The sequence below is a fragment of the Parus major genome, chromosome 2, assembly GCF_001522545.3.
Source record: "Parus major isolate Abel chromosome 2, Parus_major1.1, whole genome shotgun sequence".
Lineage (NCBI taxonomy): Eukaryota > Metazoa > Chordata > Aves > Passeriformes > Paridae > Parus > Parus major.
In genome coordinates, this window is record NC_031769.1 from 10395263 (window position 1) to 10413453 (window position 18191).

At 40.7% G+C, this 18191-nt stretch overlaps 1 protein-coding gene across 1 annotated transcript in view; it reads right to left on the minus strand.

Moving 5' to 3' along the window:
• The window catches only part of ADARB2 (adenosine deaminase RNA specific B2 (inactive)), a 299955-nt gene that overhangs the window by 101249 nt on the left and 180515 nt on the right, over positions 1-18191 (minus strand). The window contains exon 2 of the mRNA XM_015618946.3: positions 3911-3997. Within this exon, the coding sequence (XP_015474432.1) occupies positions 3911-3997 (87 nt within the window). The remainder of the gene's footprint in view (positions 1-3910; positions 3998-18191) is intronic.

The following is an 18191-nucleotide window of genomic DNA, read 5'->3' on the forward strand; positions in this document are numbered from 1 at the left end:
TAATGACACTGACTATGTCTCTGGGTCTAAAGGGCTCTGCAGAACTAACCATCCGATACTCCACGCTACATTTGAAGAGATAATATTGTTCCTGTTGAAGGTTATTCTGCTGCCAAGTCAACTTGTAGGGAGGATGGGAAATGAGAGGTGGTAGGTGGCTTCTTCATTTTCGCTGGCATCTTTACTATTGAATTACAATGGACCCTACATTATTGAAAAGCAGTGATATTAAAAGAAAGGATTTTCAATATCTGTATTATAGCCAACTCCTGATTCAACTGATAGCTCTGAGACAGGCAGTTACTGTCTTTAGAAATGTTTAGTAAACACTGGATTGTTTACATAGAGTACATTTCTGCTGCTCATCTATATCACATCAACTGCAGATGTTAGAAGGATTGAATTTCATAATTCCTGGAATACTTGAAAGCAAATAATCTTGAATCAGGAGCAACAGGTATGAACCCAAGAGCCAGAGCCATGGTACAAGGCCATCTCCAACATCAAATACAGTGTAGGGCACTCTCCTCTTGCAAGCAAGATGGGATTTTCATACACTTATTGATTCCACAATCAAGAATTGGGAATGCTTTTGCTGGGATTTTTAGGTTGATAAGGTATTTGATATGATAGGCTTTGTAATGATAAACTCAAAGCTAACAATGGAAATCAGTCTTTTTTCTCTTACATGAAAACACACTTAGGTATTTTCAAATTTTCATGTAGAAGTCCAGGTAAGCCATGATTTCTCTGTTGCTGTTGAACACTCCCTGGTGGTGCACAGCATTCAGGTGCTTAAAACCTGTGTCATTAGATTTTGTTGGAGAGTAACACCACACTGCAGAGAGAAGCATTACCAGTGAAAAAAGTACAGGACTTTGCTTAAAGTGAAGATAAAAAGTTTGTGAAAGGTAACTGCCACTGTCTCTAGCTGTTCCAGAATGAACATACTCTACTTTTCCTACCTAACTATCTGAAGTAACGGTAAAACCCATGTCTAGTGCAGATCTTACCAATGAGGGAAATTATTCAAATGATCTCATGACCTGACTTAGGTTGATACTCAAATTCTGATGCTCTCTGCCCAAGTTAGATGCATGTAGCAGAAAATGTGGGCAGCCCATGGCAGAGACAGACCTAAGGACATGCCGTTCTGAATCAGAGCCAGAACATTTTAGGCCTGGAGAAATCCAAATAGTAGCAATGGACAAACTTTTCAAAACAAAAGCAAGGGAATAGTTTTGGTGAGCTTGGATTGCTTGGAGCTCTGCCTCCTGAAATGGGATATTCACTTTTTTCTTAAAGACAAGGTTGTCTGTCTCACACTGTGGAAACAAAAGCTCTGGGGCCTCATGCTGTCTGAAGAGGAATTTGACCAACATGCTCGTAACTGAACATGCTTCAGTACATTGAATCTGAGTTGGGAATGTGTCCTTCCAGACTGCTGCAGTGGTTGCAATCAGTGTATTGGGGACCATCAGCTCTCTCTGCAGACTCTGGGAGTGTGCTGCCCTGAGTCTGTGCCTGTGTCCCTAATGAGATCCCCAGGAATCATGTGCTCCTGCTAGAGGTACAATCTGGATTCAAAAGTACCTGTGGCTGGTGACAATCTGCCTTGATCCCATGGCAAAGTGGGGATGGCACATTTAAAGATCAGGGACAAGCACAAGCTTGTAACATCATGAAAGGCAGACAGGTTTAAGCAGTAAACAGGGAATGATTATTCACTGTTTCATGCAATCCCAGCACTAGAGACAGCAGGCTTGAAGCTGTAAAAGGGTGCACTTTTTGACAACACTCTAAATCACTCCTTGTTCCTGGCTGCTACTGAGATCAGAAGTATCAGTGGGCTCCAGTAGACTAGACAGTCCTGTTGATGTCTAAGAAATATGATGAATCAGGAGCAAGCCCTAGCAGAGTAAATTTTTGCTAGGTGCTAGAAGGATATTCCAAGGGGAGGATCCCCATTTAAATGTCCTTTTTCTCAAAGCATCACTAACAAATGCTGAAGACCATGTACAGAGCTAGGATTCTATTTCTAATCCTCTGTGATATTCCTAACATTCTTAGGTATAACTGTCTTCTGAGTATGAATAGGGTGGTCCTTTCCTTGCATGTTCAAGATTAGACCTTCACCAGAGACAGATGATTACTTTACACACAATTCCATTCCAGAGGTGCAAAGTGTCTTGGATAGTTTTTTCTAGTACAAATTCATTGCTCATATACCCCAAAAATCACATCTGTATGCTAATAATCACCCGTTGAAAATGCAGGTGCAGTTAAATTGCATGTCTCCCTTTGTAAAGAAGGCCTAAGGGAATGTGAAACAGGATTTGTATCCATTTCAGCTGGTGGAACTCTGCCCATTGATACAGCACAGTCGGGGAAGCAGTGCTCTCACAGGATGCTCAGCGAGCAGAAAACTACAGGGAAAAGCAACCTACTTCTCTACCTTGCCAGTATTCTCCTGGGCTCCTGTTAAATTGTTAGCACAGGAGAAGGTTTTTCCACTTGTTCAGAGCAGATCTCTGAAGCTCTTTAAAATGTGGAATTACTCCAGAGGTACATGTGTGCTATAGGCTTTAGTGGGATTTAGGCCACTATACTGCAAGTGAACACAGAATGATGGATGATTTTAAATTAATTCATATTTAAAAAAAAAAATAAAAAATTGAAAGATTCTAATAGTAACACCTAAAATGTTTTCTCTGTACCACGAAATAAATAGCTGCCTTTTCACTGGAGCATATGTTTGACCAAAGGGAGGACTGGGTAGGATGACCCTGAAAACAGTGACATTTGCTGTTTCTCTTTCAGAAAACATAGCTCACCCTGCCCATGTGAGCTGTTTTACAGCCCAGGCAGGCAGGCAGGAAGCTGTCTTGGTGTTACAGCAGCAATAAGAAAATGGTGTTACAGTGTTTGGCTTGTACAAACTTCCTACATTACCTAAAAATAACTAAGTAGCACATTTGGGAACTATTACGCAGGAGGTGCCTGCACAAGCTCATCGTGTGCATAATATGTTTCCTCTGTGTGTGTGTATACTTCTCACATGTCTTCCTGAAAATACAGCTTTCCTGGGAGCAATTCTGAAGGATTTTCAGGATTTTTTTGGCCTTTGCTAAGATCTGTAATTGCCTGTCTTTGCTGTGCAGCAGAACAGTGTGATGTCCATGTGATGCTCAGCAGCAGAAAATAGCAGGACAGAAAATCTTCACTTCAGCAGCTCTTCCCCTTGGTGATGCACCATGACCAAACTAAGGCAGATCAGCAACAACAAGGGAAAAACACCAAATTCCTCCCAGTAAGTGGCTCTAATAGGGCAACATGGCAGCATGTGTGTGGCTGGAAAAGAAACCAGTCTGGTAGGTGATACCAAAACTGTTCATTTGGTTCAGAGCATGAACAACTCAACACCATCCATATTTATTTTTTTTAAAGATTCAAGTTGGTTACAGTAATCAGGCAGTATAACACACAATAATTTCTTCTAGGTGACAAATGGGTTTACTGAGAGTTATTCCTATATGCCACTCTCAGACTTCTTGGTGTTTGGAAGACTTCTCAACTCCTTCAAATCCAGCAGGACTTCCCTCCAGCTCTACAGTCATGGGTGCAGAGAGTTGGTTGAGGTGTAAGGGCTCAAGAAAATGCTAATTAGCCAAGAGTGCTCAATTTTTAGGTTATACCTGGTTTATTTAAGCCTGGTTAATCAATTCTCAATTTGATGGCTCTGTGCAGGGCCAGGAACTGGACTTGATGATCCTTGAGGGTCCCTTCTGTGATTTTACATAAGGACTTGCCAATAGTTGCAAAAACACCTCCTTTCCACAACTGCTCATCCACTATAGAGATTTAATTTTTTAACTTTATTGTTCATCTATAGAAAAAAGAGACTGCTTACTTAAGTTGTCTTCATCCTCCATGGTGGTTGGGCCAGGACTCAGGTACTTGAAGGGTGCTATGAAGGTTGACAGTATGCTTAGTTTTTCTAGAAGAAAACAGAAGAAAAGATACATAAAAAATCAGTACTATATGAATGCATTTACATCTACTTCACACCTTTTCTCAGGTCAAAACATCTTGTTAATTCTGTTCGGTTTTAGAACCAAAGGAATGGTTTGAAGTTGTGTCAGTGAAGATTTAGGTTGGATATTAGAAAAATATTCTTTCCCCAGAGGGTGTTTGGGCACTGACCCAGGACTGTGGTCACAGCACCAGCCTGATGGAGTTAAAGAAGTGTTTGGATGGTGCTCTCAGGCACATGGTGTGACTCTTGGGGATGGTGCTGTGCAGGGCTGGGAGCTGGACTCAATGATCCTTGTGGATCCCTTCCAGCTCAGCACATTCTGTGATTCTGTGACTCTACAGTACCACCACTGTTTACTGAATCTTGATGCATTTATTACAGCTGGCACATGCAAACACCAAATACACATTCCTCCTGGTCTCTGCCCCCATGTAGTGTTTCTTGACTGTGCTTCCCAGCAATGGTGCCCAAGCACTGCAGAGAAGGGGATGCTTGAGCTGGTCCAGCTGGGAATGGGGTAGGCAGTCAGCCCTGGGAGAGGGGACATGAGATTGCTCTAATGGATGAGACCATTGACTTTGCTTCTTTCCTCTCCCTAATGGAGACTGAACCAGAATTCTTAGAGGAAACTCAGTGGTGGATGGCACAAAAAAACACCTTGGCTTGTAATTCTACAAGTTTTTGATACGATTTTTGGAAAACTCTTACGGTGTGCCCAGAAAGCTATTGTTCACACAATGAGAACTCTATTTGAAATCCCTCTTGTGCATTCATATTAAGTGCTTTTAATGTTGGTTTCTGTTTATCCTGCAGATAGTGTATGGCAGAGACATCTACTTCAGTGCCACGATCAGACTCTGCATTAGAGACAAGGGAAAATTCAGCAAAATGAGAACTGACTTACGCTAGGTCAATACTTTGCTCAGGATTTATCTATAGAGAAAAGCTGAAGTTAATGCAAACACTAGAAACAAATATATATTTAAGTGCTTTATTTCCTTTGATAACTAGTTTTTTTAGCTGAACATTTATTTTGTTTTGGCTGAATTCCTTCTGATACACTTCTGACTTTATTGAGGACCAACAATAGCAGAGTGTCTACCTGACAAGAAACAGAAACACAACTGACAAAGGTGATCCGCAGCTTTGAAGAACTTTGTTGCTTTCCTGAAGTACTTTGCTTAGAAAGCCTCAGCTGTGTCTAAGGAAATAAGTTACTGAGGCTCACCTGTTTCCTCAGTGAAAACACTCTGCATCCTGCACATTGTGAACAATGTTGGCCTCTCATCCTGTGGCAGAAGCATCAAAATCAGACCAAGAATTTATTCTTTGAAGTGACACACAAAAAAATATTTTCATGGGAAATTTCTTTGTCATTGAAAAAATATTTCTCTGAATTTCCTCAAACTACCTGTCTACTAAAGTATCTGGTCTAGAAGGTATTCCAGCTGTAGAGCTCTTAAACGTTTTCAGCAGCACATCTGTTAGCTTTTTGGCCTGGTTCTTTCTGCATTTGCAAAGAATCCTTGCTCTTGTTAAAGATTGTTATCAGAACCCATCAAAAATGAGTGCATATGTTTGCCCTTGGCTGGGTAACATTACAGCTCAACTCTATTACGCGAATTCACTGTAAAGCCGACTGCTCTTTGTTAAGTAAATACAATAACCAGAATAAAAGATTGCCTGAAGAAAACCTTTTTCCGTCCAGAAACCTTTCAGCCCAGACTAATATATAATTAGAGCACAAATTAGCCTCCTTCAATTGCAATTTCATTACGGGATTGCAGTGATATCAGGAGCCAAAAGAATGAAGCTATTTATGAACGCTATAGCCAGAAGATTTTCCTACGTGAATCCTTTGACACTTTTTTGCTAAGGCATTGCTCACTGAGGAACGTGGTGTCTCTGTATGACATCTCACAGTGTGTGAGACTGTGGGGTTGTGATCATGATAAAGGCTGGTATTCACTCCTGACTTTCTCAACTGGTTTCTTTGATTGAAGTGAAAAGAGCGTAGGCTTTTGGGACCTAATCCAAAGGCTGCACTTGGTAAGGGAAACGCTTCAGATGATAGACATAGGATCAGGGCAGCCCTCGGCTGTAGTACCAGCAGTGACTGTTGTGTCTGGGTACTGAGATCCTAAAGTGTGTGTACTCCACCTGTGCCTGACTGCTGACAGCTGCAGACCTTCAGGATTAACCCTCAAGACACTGATGCCACACACAAACCTAAACCTTCTTTGCTGAGAAAATATTCTTGCTTCTTGTAGGGAGTTAACCCATTAACCAAGCAATATGGAAGTGCTTTCTTGCTGCAGTGGCTAATGCTTGCTCCTGCCACAAATCAAAATGCAAATCCATTTAGTTTTATACTATACTATTGTTAGGTAAAGGGATATTTTATGATTTAATTTGGTATAATTGATAGGTGAAATTTACAATGTGGATTTAATATTAATCAATTTTATTTTTATGTTGTCTTAAGGGACACTTTTACCATCTTAAGCTTTTGTTGGTACAGTTTTCCACCTGTCCCCAAAGCCTTTGCTGGTGACTTCACTTTGTGTGGCAGAGAAACAGGATGTAACATTTGCTGCATGCTTAGAGAAGCAATGTATGGGTTTGTGTAAAACAAACACAGGCAGGTCCTAATAACAGGATATAGTTCTATCAATACCAATGATAAAGATTATAATTGAATATGTCAATCCATTGGCTAAGCAAGGGAACATTAAGTGCCTGTCTGGGAGGAGGAGAAGGGCAAGGTTTTGGGTAAGCTCTGTGAAAAGAGAAAAGCTGTAGTATACACACTGTACAGATGAATTATTGACCCAGTGAAGGAGGAAAAGATAAATGACAATTATTAAATGAAGGTGCTTACCTTCAGAGGGAAATAGTCAGGTTAGGTTTAAAATTATTGGTATTATTGTGCACTTCCATCTTTTGCATGTTATTGCCTGTTGCTGTAAAGACCATGAGGCACTTCAGCTTTATTACTAATGGTGAAATTCAGTGTTAATTGTCAAGATTAGGACAGTTGTGTATTCACATTTTATGGTCCCTGTGTAGGTTAATGCCCATCATAATTAGCCTTGTTTCCAGCAGTTTGATGAAATCTTATTAATACGAATAAAGGACAAGGTTGGATTTCAAAAAATCATAGAGAGAAATACCACTAAAGCCTCCTTCTTTCACTCTCTTTTCCTTCCATGACTTTGCTCTGTATTTGTCTGAGGAAGTTATTTTTCAAGGTTAGGAGAGAGGGTTTAAGTGGAAAAAAAAAAAAGACATTTTAAAAATCCTTTTCTGCAGAAATGCAGAATATATAAGCCTATGTTTATGAGAAGTAATACATGAAGGTATTATTGCTGTCATTACAGTTGTACCCAAAGCCTCTGGTGCCATGAAGAAGAGATTTCATAAGGGCCTACATGGGCACAAAGAAAGCTTTATTTACATTGGAAATTGAGTGACAAAGAGCAGGTATAGTGGAATTTATCTCTAGCTGCCCTGGAACACTATCACAAGATGATAGCATCATATTTTGTAGTGCATTCACTATAAAAACAGTCTTCCAAGTGGAAATCTGCTCCAGTACTCTGAGCACAAAAATCATAATTTCTTCTGAAGAGAAGCCTATAATAGGAAGGAAACCTCACTCTTCTCTTTTGGGATGGAAAAAGATTTCAGTTCACTCTTCCAAGAATGTATTTTCCAGCAACAGAAAATAGTTAACATAGAATCATTAACAGTGTTTTTACAGTAGCCATACAAATAATTTAGATAAAAAACCCCATGGAACAAGATATGTGTTGCATGAAATACAGAAAATGCTTAAGAACAAATAATTCAGCAAAGCCTGGCACATAAGGCAGGCAAGTTTACACTTAAACCTGTTGTTTTGTTTTTTTTTGTGAAGTTGCTCTTGCCCTGGGGATGCAGGCAGAAGACTGGTCACAGGTCCTGTAAATACACTTTTATTGTGAAGACAAGAATGCACATATACAGCTATAAACACATTCGTGCCCTTCATACCTATCAGTATTTGAAGGGCACCAGACAATACTGCTTGATCATCAACTCTGTGGAAGATCTTTCACTCTCAATCACCCGAATAAAAGCAACGGGAACAGCAGGAGCTCAACACTTTTAAAAATCAGCCCTTATACATGCTGGACAAATTGTTTAGCTTTGAGAAGAGCAGACTGAGTGGGGTCATAACAGCAGCCTGAAAGCACATAAAAAGCTGCTGCATGGAAGAAAGGAGCAAACTGTGTTCCATGTGCATTAACACAACTAGAAGAAATGGACTTAAATTGCACCAAGGAAAATTCACTTTAGACATTAAAAAAACCTTCCTAACAGTAGGGATAGTGCAGTGCTGGAATAGCTTGTCTGGTGGGAAGGTGCTGAAGGGCTGTAGAGAGCTGGAATCTGCAGGGGGTTGCACTTTATATATATAGAAAGGGCCCATCCTTTATACCCTCCCATCTCTACAGACTCCAGCAGAAAAACTTGAGACCTGACCCTGAGATTCTACAGCAGGTTCTAGCTCAGACTTGGAAAAGTGAGTAGTATTTGCTGGTATTTGCTATCTCTGAGCAGAAGTTTGTGGCATGCTCTTTTGCTTGGCGGCTAATGAGCACGATTAATAATTGTTTTTTGAAAATGCAACTTTCAAACACAAGAAGGATTAGACAGATGGATACCAGTGGTTTGCCAGATCAGCGTTAACAATGATTTACTGAATTAGGTTCATTCTCATATTCAAATTGATTACCATAAGTTACTTTACTTGTCAGAGGTTTCTTCAATAGTACTCTTTTAAAAACACAATGTGGACATTATAAACCGGTCCTAAGTAATTAATTTGGTTTGTGTGGAATATGAAATTACTCTGCAAGAGACAAATATGATGCAATCGTGTAAACTCAGCTGCAAAACATCTTAAAAACCCCTTATTTTTTATTTCTCTATAGCAGTATTTGCAGCTATTTGAATAGTTACATTTTTACAGTTGTGTTTAGCATTGATTTACTTTAAAAGGGAGGGGGGGATACAGGGAAAAGAGAGCCTGCACATCAGGAGACGACTCTTTATCTTCCTTCCTGCATCTTTGTTAGTTCAGTCTTGAGCTGACACTGACTGGCAGGATGAAGATATTCTTAATGCAAAAGAAAAATATGTCAGATTCATGGGAAAAATAATAATGTTTTTAAACCACAGTGCTTACTGGGAAGGCTCACAGCCTTCTAAATTATGGCTTGTATGGCCACCATGCTGCATAATTTAAGCTAAGCAGCCAGTCTCTAGGTAGGGATTTACTTGCACAGCGTCAGAATCAGCCCTTACAGCTGAGTTTGAGAACCAGCTGTTGAATCAAAAGTTTCTGAGTGTGCATGGCTTAGCAGCATCGCCCAAGTGCTTTTTGCTTCACAAGCAAGTGGGCAGGCTCTGTGTGATGCTTTTATATCCACACTGACAAAGCTGTGCTGGGGTCCCCATGAATTACCACCACAGTTCCACTGGGGCTGGGAGGGTCTCTGCCCATCCCCTCCAGCCATGTTTAAATTGGAAGTGTGGCTGTCCTAAACCCCTTCAGGGGGCTGATGTTTCTGCAGACACAGCAGCAGCTTTGGCTGCTGCAGGAGCTCCAGTTCGGTGCCTTGCGTGGGGCAAGTTCAATCCTGCATATTGGCACATGCCCATTCCTGCTTGGTTTGTGTTTTCTTCTCTCAGTCCTACACTGTGAGGGCTCCTACACTCTTAAATTGTCATCTGCTGACATTATGGACCCTTGAGAGCCAGCAGCCAATGCAACTGGAACAGCACACCTGGCTGAGCAGTCCAAGGGGGAAAAAAGAGCCTTTGAACTGGAGAATATGAAAGGGTTAAAATATGTGGGACTGTTCCTGTCTGCAGCTGTGATGCTTGGCACACCTGAGAGCTTGCCCTTTGAGGTGGACAGTTACTAAAGGCCTGCTTTTTATAATTGGTTTTCAATCCAGAGCATTTGCTGTGATATCCCACCATGGCCCTTGTTAAGGAAAGCCTTCCTTGGAGGTAGCAGAGAAATATACAGAGAGAAAAACCTTCTGGTTGAATATGATTTTTGACTGGAACAATTTTCTTAAAAACAGGGACAAATTGAGATTAAGGAATGTAGATTTTTAAAAGAAAAAAAAAATGCATTCAGCATTTCTGTTTATGTTCTCTGCTTCAGCAAGGACCTGTAATGAAGGTGTAAAATATCAGAGCACATTGTTTTTTGTCTGATAACTAAAGAGAAGACAAAACCAAGGAACATTTTGGTAGTCAGCATTTCAGGCAAAGGTTTCCAGCTGCTCAAAGCAGGTTGTGCCTTGAGTTAGAAGTCAGAGGTGCGAACCCAGAGCCATGAAATCTTCCACTGAAGCAGAGCAACAAGCTGTTCGGTACGATGCAGTGCCCAGGCGCAGAAGCACCTGCTGCCAAGTGCAGGGGTCTTCTCTAAATAGATCTGCTTGCTGCCTGTATAATTTTTTTAATGTAGTTCTTGGAGCAGAGTATATCTTTTTGCCCTATTCTTGTTCAGTGCTTAGCAAAATAGGATCTGTGTCCAAGACAAGAGCTCTGAAATGCAATTATAGTAAGTAGCAATAACAGTTTATGTTATTATGATACTGCAGAGAACATTGAATGTGAAACATGGGTTAGCTCAGGGCCCTGGCAGCTGGACTAATCCTCTGTGTATCCTGTCCCAGCTGTCTGCTGACCCAGAACTGCTACCCTTGGAAAGCTTTTGGGGAAGCTGTGTGAAATGTTTTACCAGGGCCAATCCAACACCTAACAGGCAGTGGCAGGTCCATGCCCTGTGCTCTGGCCCCTCTGCAGCCCTGCATCCCACCAGTCCCTCTACACACAGCTGCACTCATTTACTCTGAAGCCAAACTGACTTCTGGCTTATCACTTAGCAAACAGAAAAACCCTGTGCATGTGATTTGTATGGATTCCTTCAATATGGTCTGAGGGACACCGAGATATGCTTAATTGATCACATCATGCATTAGGATATAATTTCTTTCTACAATGGCATATCCTGCAGCTCTCCTGCATTTCTGGAAAGGAGACAGTGGGGTTTAGCTGCAGATTTATCACATGAATTCAAATAGGCACTTGCATAGAAAAATATCAGGGACTGTACTTCAGTGTTCTGTACCAGCCCACTCCAAGAACCTTCACCATGAAAGATCTCTACAGAATGAAACGTGTTGTGAAATATTAGTTTCTTATAAATTCCAGTAAAGAGAAAAGTAAGTAATAACACACGGTGGTTGATGGATTTTTTATAAGAAAAGCAATGTATCTGTGTTTTGTTCTCTGTTAGATTCCTTGGAAATCAATTTGAAATCTAGTTCAGCCTAGTAAAATTAGATCTAAAACTATTTAATTTTGTTGCAAGTGTGTTTCTCTCTCTTGATGCCTTGCTTGAGGACAAGATAAAAACTCTTGAGTTATTATCAGTTTATGTGCATCTGTCTGCCTGTGGAGTGTACTATATTATGTATTTCTAAGTGATCTGGCTGTGGCTTGGAGATGGAAGTTTAAAATCTTAGCAAGCTTCTTAATCTATTTGAACATTTATTTTGGAAACATTTTTTATTTTGCATTCTATAAAAAGCCTATGACAGGTTTTTATTTCCTCTTTTTTTTTATCCTTACTTTTTGGGATGTCATCCCTTTAGAAAACAGGAGAAACAGAGAGAAAGTAATAGCATGAAACCCACCAGCTCCCAACGTGTGCTGAATTGAGATGCAAGAAGACCACAAAAATAGCCAGTGGATTTATTAAGCATACAATAAATCAGTGTGATTAACTATGACTACTTGATTGTATGCCAAACAGTATTGTCAAAGAGAAAAGTCTTCAGTCATATGGGTAACTAATTTGGCCTAGGGTGAATGGGTTAGTTTCTCATCATTCTGTGTCTATGTACAAATCTGCACTACTTAAGGAGACTTTGCTAAATTAGAACAGAAAACTATATGAAAAATCTTGATTTGGGTCAAGAGAGGTTTGCCTATCACTAATTTAAACCTGTCAACTAAATTATGATTATGTGAAACATGAGTGGTCTAACCTGAAGTAAGAGTAGCACAGTTAGTAAAGGCATTAAAAGGATGCCTGGAGCCAGTGGAGCTGAGGGCTGGGGAGCAAAGCAGCTGCCTTTGCAGGTAGTACAGACTAAGGCTCAGCACTGTGCATGCAGAATGACAGGGAGGGTACAAAGCTTTGTGCTGCACTATCTGATTTTGAAGGGTTTTGTCACATTCTGAAACCACCAGTCCACTCAGGTAGATAAATTCTAAGGTGGGGCTGAGCTGTTAACACCAAGTTTCAATTTTCCAAACTCTGTCTCCAAGCTGAGCCATTATCTGCTGTAAAAAGGCTAAACAACCCTAGGAGGGATTGATCTCATTGGCATGGACACCTACAAATAAATGCCAACGAAAGAAATGCAATAAAGCCCTCCCAGCAGTTGCCTATTGATTTTACCTGGGACCTGGACTATTGATTTAGGCTAAAAGACTTGTAGATGTCCAAAGTTAGGAGACATGATTTCTACTCTACCTTTCTGGGAAATCCTGACCTGTGTTCTGGTGGGTGTTACCACTGCCTGTGGCTGGATTACAAGGTACAGATGGGGATGTCCTGCTTCCCTGAACAATGCAGCCTCTGCAAGAAGGACCTTCCTTTGACATGTTTTCTTGATAATTTCAGTCCTTGATCTACCATAGGTTTGGGTAATGAACCGAATGGTATGTTACTGAAAGGGGGATCAAAACTCCTTTTTGCTCCTTTAGAGCTCCCACTTAAGGCACTCAAAGACCTGCAAACACCATGAGTTACTACATGGAGAAACTGTAAAGATATTTGTGTAGGTGCAATATGGATGAACAGCTAACTATTTATTTTATACTCTGTAAAATGATAGTTTCACTCTAAAGTGGGTCACCCAACATGGGCATAGCAATGTGCTTCACCTCAACACAAAAAGCTCTTTTAGATATTTTAAGGTTTCACCTGCTGATCTGCAGTTAAGCCCACAAATGCAGATGCAGGTAGAGCTGTCCATCTCCTTTCCAAAACTGACTATGGGACTGATGTGGAACAGCTCCAGCTGAATGCAAACACTGCCTGTGAACACTCCTCTGTGAGCTGTAACCCCCTCCCTCCCAAACTGAATACCTGCTTAAACATTAGGAAGTGAATGGCCTGCATCAGAAAGCTCCAGTTGGCAATTAGTGCTGAAAGGCTTTTAAAAATCGCTTCTCTGTTCATCTGCTGTAAGCAACCAAGTATGACCTCTCTCTCTTGTACTTCCATAATAATAATGCATATTTAACCTGATTCCTGGCTTGATTTATCCTTGGTAACATGAGGCAGTCTTGTGTTAACTAATATGTCTGTGGGCAGAAAGTTAAAGGCATTACTGTTACAATTTAGGGTGATGAAGAGGGCTGAGACTTGCAGGGCTTTCCCAGACAGGGTGCTACTGAGAGAAGTCAGGTCTGATAACTGCACCAGTTAAGTATTTAGGTGTTTAAATTCTCCTTTGACCCCTTGGGAGCTGAGACAGCTAGAAGGAGTTAGGGGCTGTCTGGGTGTGTCCTGCATGTTGCTGGTATTACAGTGCTTTTGACTAAAAAGCAGCTCCTCCAATTTCACCTGTTAAGGAATGAGCCTTCAATATTTATTAAACTTTCCATCACAGCTTGAAGAGAGTCTTAAAGTCTCAGGTTCATCACTGTTACTTTTTTAGTATTTTATTTTTACTTTTTCAGTCTTTATTCAATCCTAGGACAAATGGCTTTCAATCTTTTCCTCAATTAAGAGCAGTGACAAAGGAAAAGTTTGCTCAGGCTTTACAAAGAAGGCCAAGTTTTCAGAGTGATGCAAAGGGAACTTGACACCTGACTCCCATCAACAATAATAATGGAGGTTATGCATCTAACTCTTTCTGCATTGTGCTGACATTGTACCCTTGAATGTTAGTACAGTTCAATAATTCTCCAAAGATGAGGCAGCTTATTTTCTCTGCCATTGCTGCTTTGCTGGCATTTTTATGGCATTCCCAGAAGTACTACCTGTCAGAGTTAGTACTTCCAAGGATGGCATTGCTTTGGGGTGATTGAGGATTGATGTAATTAAAGAGAAGGCAGTCTACTGCTTGCCCATGGGTATTTTATATTAAGCATTTTACTGCACAGCTACGATTGATGATTTAAATGATGACAAAGTTGGGCTGCTCTGTATGGGCAACAGTGATTCAAACCATGAATTCAGGGATGTGCATCCTCTATTTTATGGTCAAAATTCTAAGAGTGATGCAGAAACAGAGCTTTCTAGGAAAACTGCAACCTCCTCAAGAGGCATTTAGCAAAGGAAAGTGTTCCTGCCCATGGCAAGGAGTTTCGAACAAGGTGACCTTTAAGGTCCCTTCCTAACCCAAACCATTATATGAGTAACACCACTGAAAACTTGCAGAAACTTACCACAGGAAGGGATAGTCCCAGGCACATCTAGGGACAAGTGAGATCATTATTTGGGAATAATATGGAAAATAATAGGAAAAAGAAAATACAATATTACATCATTAAATAAATCCCCAGTGTGGTTGTTGTCTTAAGTGGGATTATCTGATTAAATCTACACATGCTTTAGTGCATATAAACATCTGGAGCAGGCACTGTAGGCTTTCTTTAGTCATCAGTGAAGAAGTAGTCAATATAGCCTATGGCATTAAAGAGCATTAATTTCCTCCTAAGGTAAGTATGTGTTAGTTCTGCTCTGTAACTCAAACATATTAAAAACCACATGAAATATCAGACATATTATTATCTCATTGTTTACCCCTTAACAAAATTATGAAGTCTTAAAATCCAACAGACAGGCTGCTCTTTAACACTACAGACAGAGTTTGCCAAGGATAGTCTTTGTGCAGAAACAAGAGGAATCTGTTTCTTCTCTTCTCTGCTATAACGTCCATAAACTCCAATTACATTTATAACTTTGCATTAAATTAAATATGTTATTTTACACAAGCACTTAAAAAGTCTACTAAATATCAAGTAACAGTTTTCTTTATTCCCTTGTTAGCAGCTGCCATGGCAGCAGGACTCGCACAAGAATGAAAGTGATTTAGTGCATTGATTTGCAGTTGGCACGGCCCTCTGTTCTCAAACAGAACTGATTAGCTTAGCAGGAAAGTGCCATTTACTTTTTATCGTGTTTCTTTCCTTCTCATCTCCCTTCAGCGGCTGCCAAGGGGAACAGAAGAGCTGTAACCTCCTGAGCAGGTTGCTTACTTTCTTCAGCTCCAAATTCTGCAATTCTGAGGACTAATTTGTTTGGATACTGCTGTAGCATCAATACAGATACCAGGGTTACGTTTTGGTGTACTGAAAACAGGTCCCACTGAGCTCTCTTCCAGGCTCTTTCTACACAAAATCAACCCTGACTATGAGAGTCCCTTATGTGCCCAAAAGTGCCATCTAAACCAGGATTTTAGATGTTTTTTCACCATTTACTGGTAAAGCTAATAGGACAGCAAGGCAAAATGTCTAGCTGGGATATGTCTCTTGAGTATCTCACTTTTGCTTCATGAACTGACTGTAGGGCTTGTCTTGTAATACATAACATTTGAAGGACTGTGTACACACTTCTGCACCTCTGATCTTCCATGTATTGAAGCTGCTGGGGAAACTCTTGATTCACCAGTTAAAAGTAAAGATTTTCTGCAGTGCAGAATGACCAGCAGCTGCAATAAAACAGTGGGAGTCATTGAATTAGCAATTATTTTCCCTTGAAGACCAATTCATGGCAAAAGTTCAGTTTGCTTTGGCTAAGACTCCATCATTTCAGGGGTCAGATCCTCAGCTGGGGTGAGTGTCTGTGGCTTTATTGAACTCCATGAACATACACGGAATCATGCCAGCTGAGGTCAGTGGAATGACACCATTTCAAACCGGTTAAGGTTCTGATCCCATAAACTTGTCATGACTATTCAGTCTCATTAGTACTTTTCAGTTCTCTTTCAAACTTGTCAAAAATTCAATGATGCCAAATCTTCTTGGGGATATGAGATATTTCCAAGTCTGTTTCTACTAAGAAATAATAAGGAAAAAAAACCCAAAAGGGAAGTGTGGGAGGCTGAAAACCTGGTTCAGAGTTATTTCTGGAAACAAAGATTAAAAGATGAAGAGGGGAGAGAAAACGTCCTTCCTACTTTCTAGCTAAAATTCACTCAATAATATTAATCCTTTTGGACTCCTTACAGTTAGTAGAGATGAAGAAGCTAATCTCTGTCTCTTCTACACTGGAGGCTCCATTAGTTCTTCTAAATAGCTGGTGCAGCACCAGAGAAAGAAGTATATACGCATTTACCTCCCTTCTCCTTTGATCTCCGCAAGAGATTATAAAACAGCTCCCATATTCTGTTCTTTCATTTTAAAATGCAAAGCAATCTGTAACTTTCTTCCCTCTGGCACAGGAAATCCTGGTGAGGAGAGGGGCCCTTTACTAGAAAATGTATAGCTCACACTTTTCAAATGTATCTAACTCCATTAGTCATGTGAATTCAGTCTCTTTTATTCCCTCACATGAACCATCTTTCCTCCTTCCACAACAACAAAGAAAATCCTCTTTTCTGGTAAAGCAGGAGTTATTTGAACTTCACTGATTCAAAAGACTGCAGTATCTGCCATAGCTAATGAACTCCTGGCAAACCAAGGGTGTGCTGACAGGGAAACATGACCACAGTGCTCTCCTAAACTACCAGAAAATAAAAGCTACCTCTCTGCAGGACTTAAAGCACTGCAGGTGTGGGTGTACTCACTGTCAGAAAAACCTTACTCTCTTGGTGCTCTATACCATTTGTTTTGCCACTAGTGGCAAACTTTAATAATCATGAGTAGAATTTTAGGATAAAATGACTCATGCCTTAAACTACATTGATTGAAAAGGGATGTGTGCCTGGCTCAGTTATAGAAGTAAACATTTGGTCAGATACAACTAGTGTCATACATCTGGTCATCCTCATGTCTCTTACATCTGTGAAATGTCCTCCTTGGCTGTATTCTGTGTTTTTTTCCTATGAAAACTCAGACAGAAGGTGATAGAAGAAGCGGAAATAATGGCACCAGAGTGCAGGCAGAACATGGCATCAGAAGGTGGCTGGGGGTCATACCTACAGCTGGATGACATAGAAATATAGATAGAGGCACAAGTTGTGGCCTCTGAAGTGGATCCTGTAACCCTGAGCCTGAATTAATTACTTAGGTTTGGAGAGCATCTAGCATCAGATGCCTCAAAAAGGGACACACAGATGACAGCCTTCTTAGTGTGGTTTCCATGAAAGTGTTCAGTAATAAACACTGAAGATTAGAAGTGTATCCAAAATCTATCCCCATTCAGGGCTTGGGGAACTTACTTCTGGTTACTGGGAGGGACCTCTTCAGTTTGGGAATCTTTCCTGAAGACGGATGTCCAAGCCCTGTCAGACTGGTGGGAAATGGGAGCAAAAATCACAGTCTTTTAAAATGAGGTAGCTGTGGGTGATAGTGAGGATAGACCCTTGTACCCAGGTGACACAGTCACTGCATTTATCCAGAGCAGGACTTTGTCTGGACTAACAGCCCTGGAAAGGCTGTGGGCAGGGTGGGGGAACCCATCAGTGTCCTCAGAGACCACACAGTCAGCACCCTGTTAGCACAGTCTGGCTACCTGCACATGCAGTTCCACTTCTGTGTGTATCTTAATGGTGTTCTACACACATTTTAACTTTTAAATTTGACTAGTAGGTTCTCAATATAGGAAAATACAGTAACAGATATTTACCAGTAATCCTGCTCTTCCCCATTGCCACTGGAAGGCACTAATCCACCCAAAATACCAGTCCTTGCATCAAACACACACTTAAGGACCATGCTCAATGAGGCCTCGCTAGGCCTCCAAGCCTTTTGGTTAAAATATGCTGGCTCTGATCCACAGCAGAGACTCTGAAGTCTACACATATGTGACCCTAGCCTGGCCATTAAAGAATGCAGAATACTCTGATCCATAGCATAAGTTTCTAGCCACATTGTCAGAAATAACCACGTGGCTTCCTGGTGA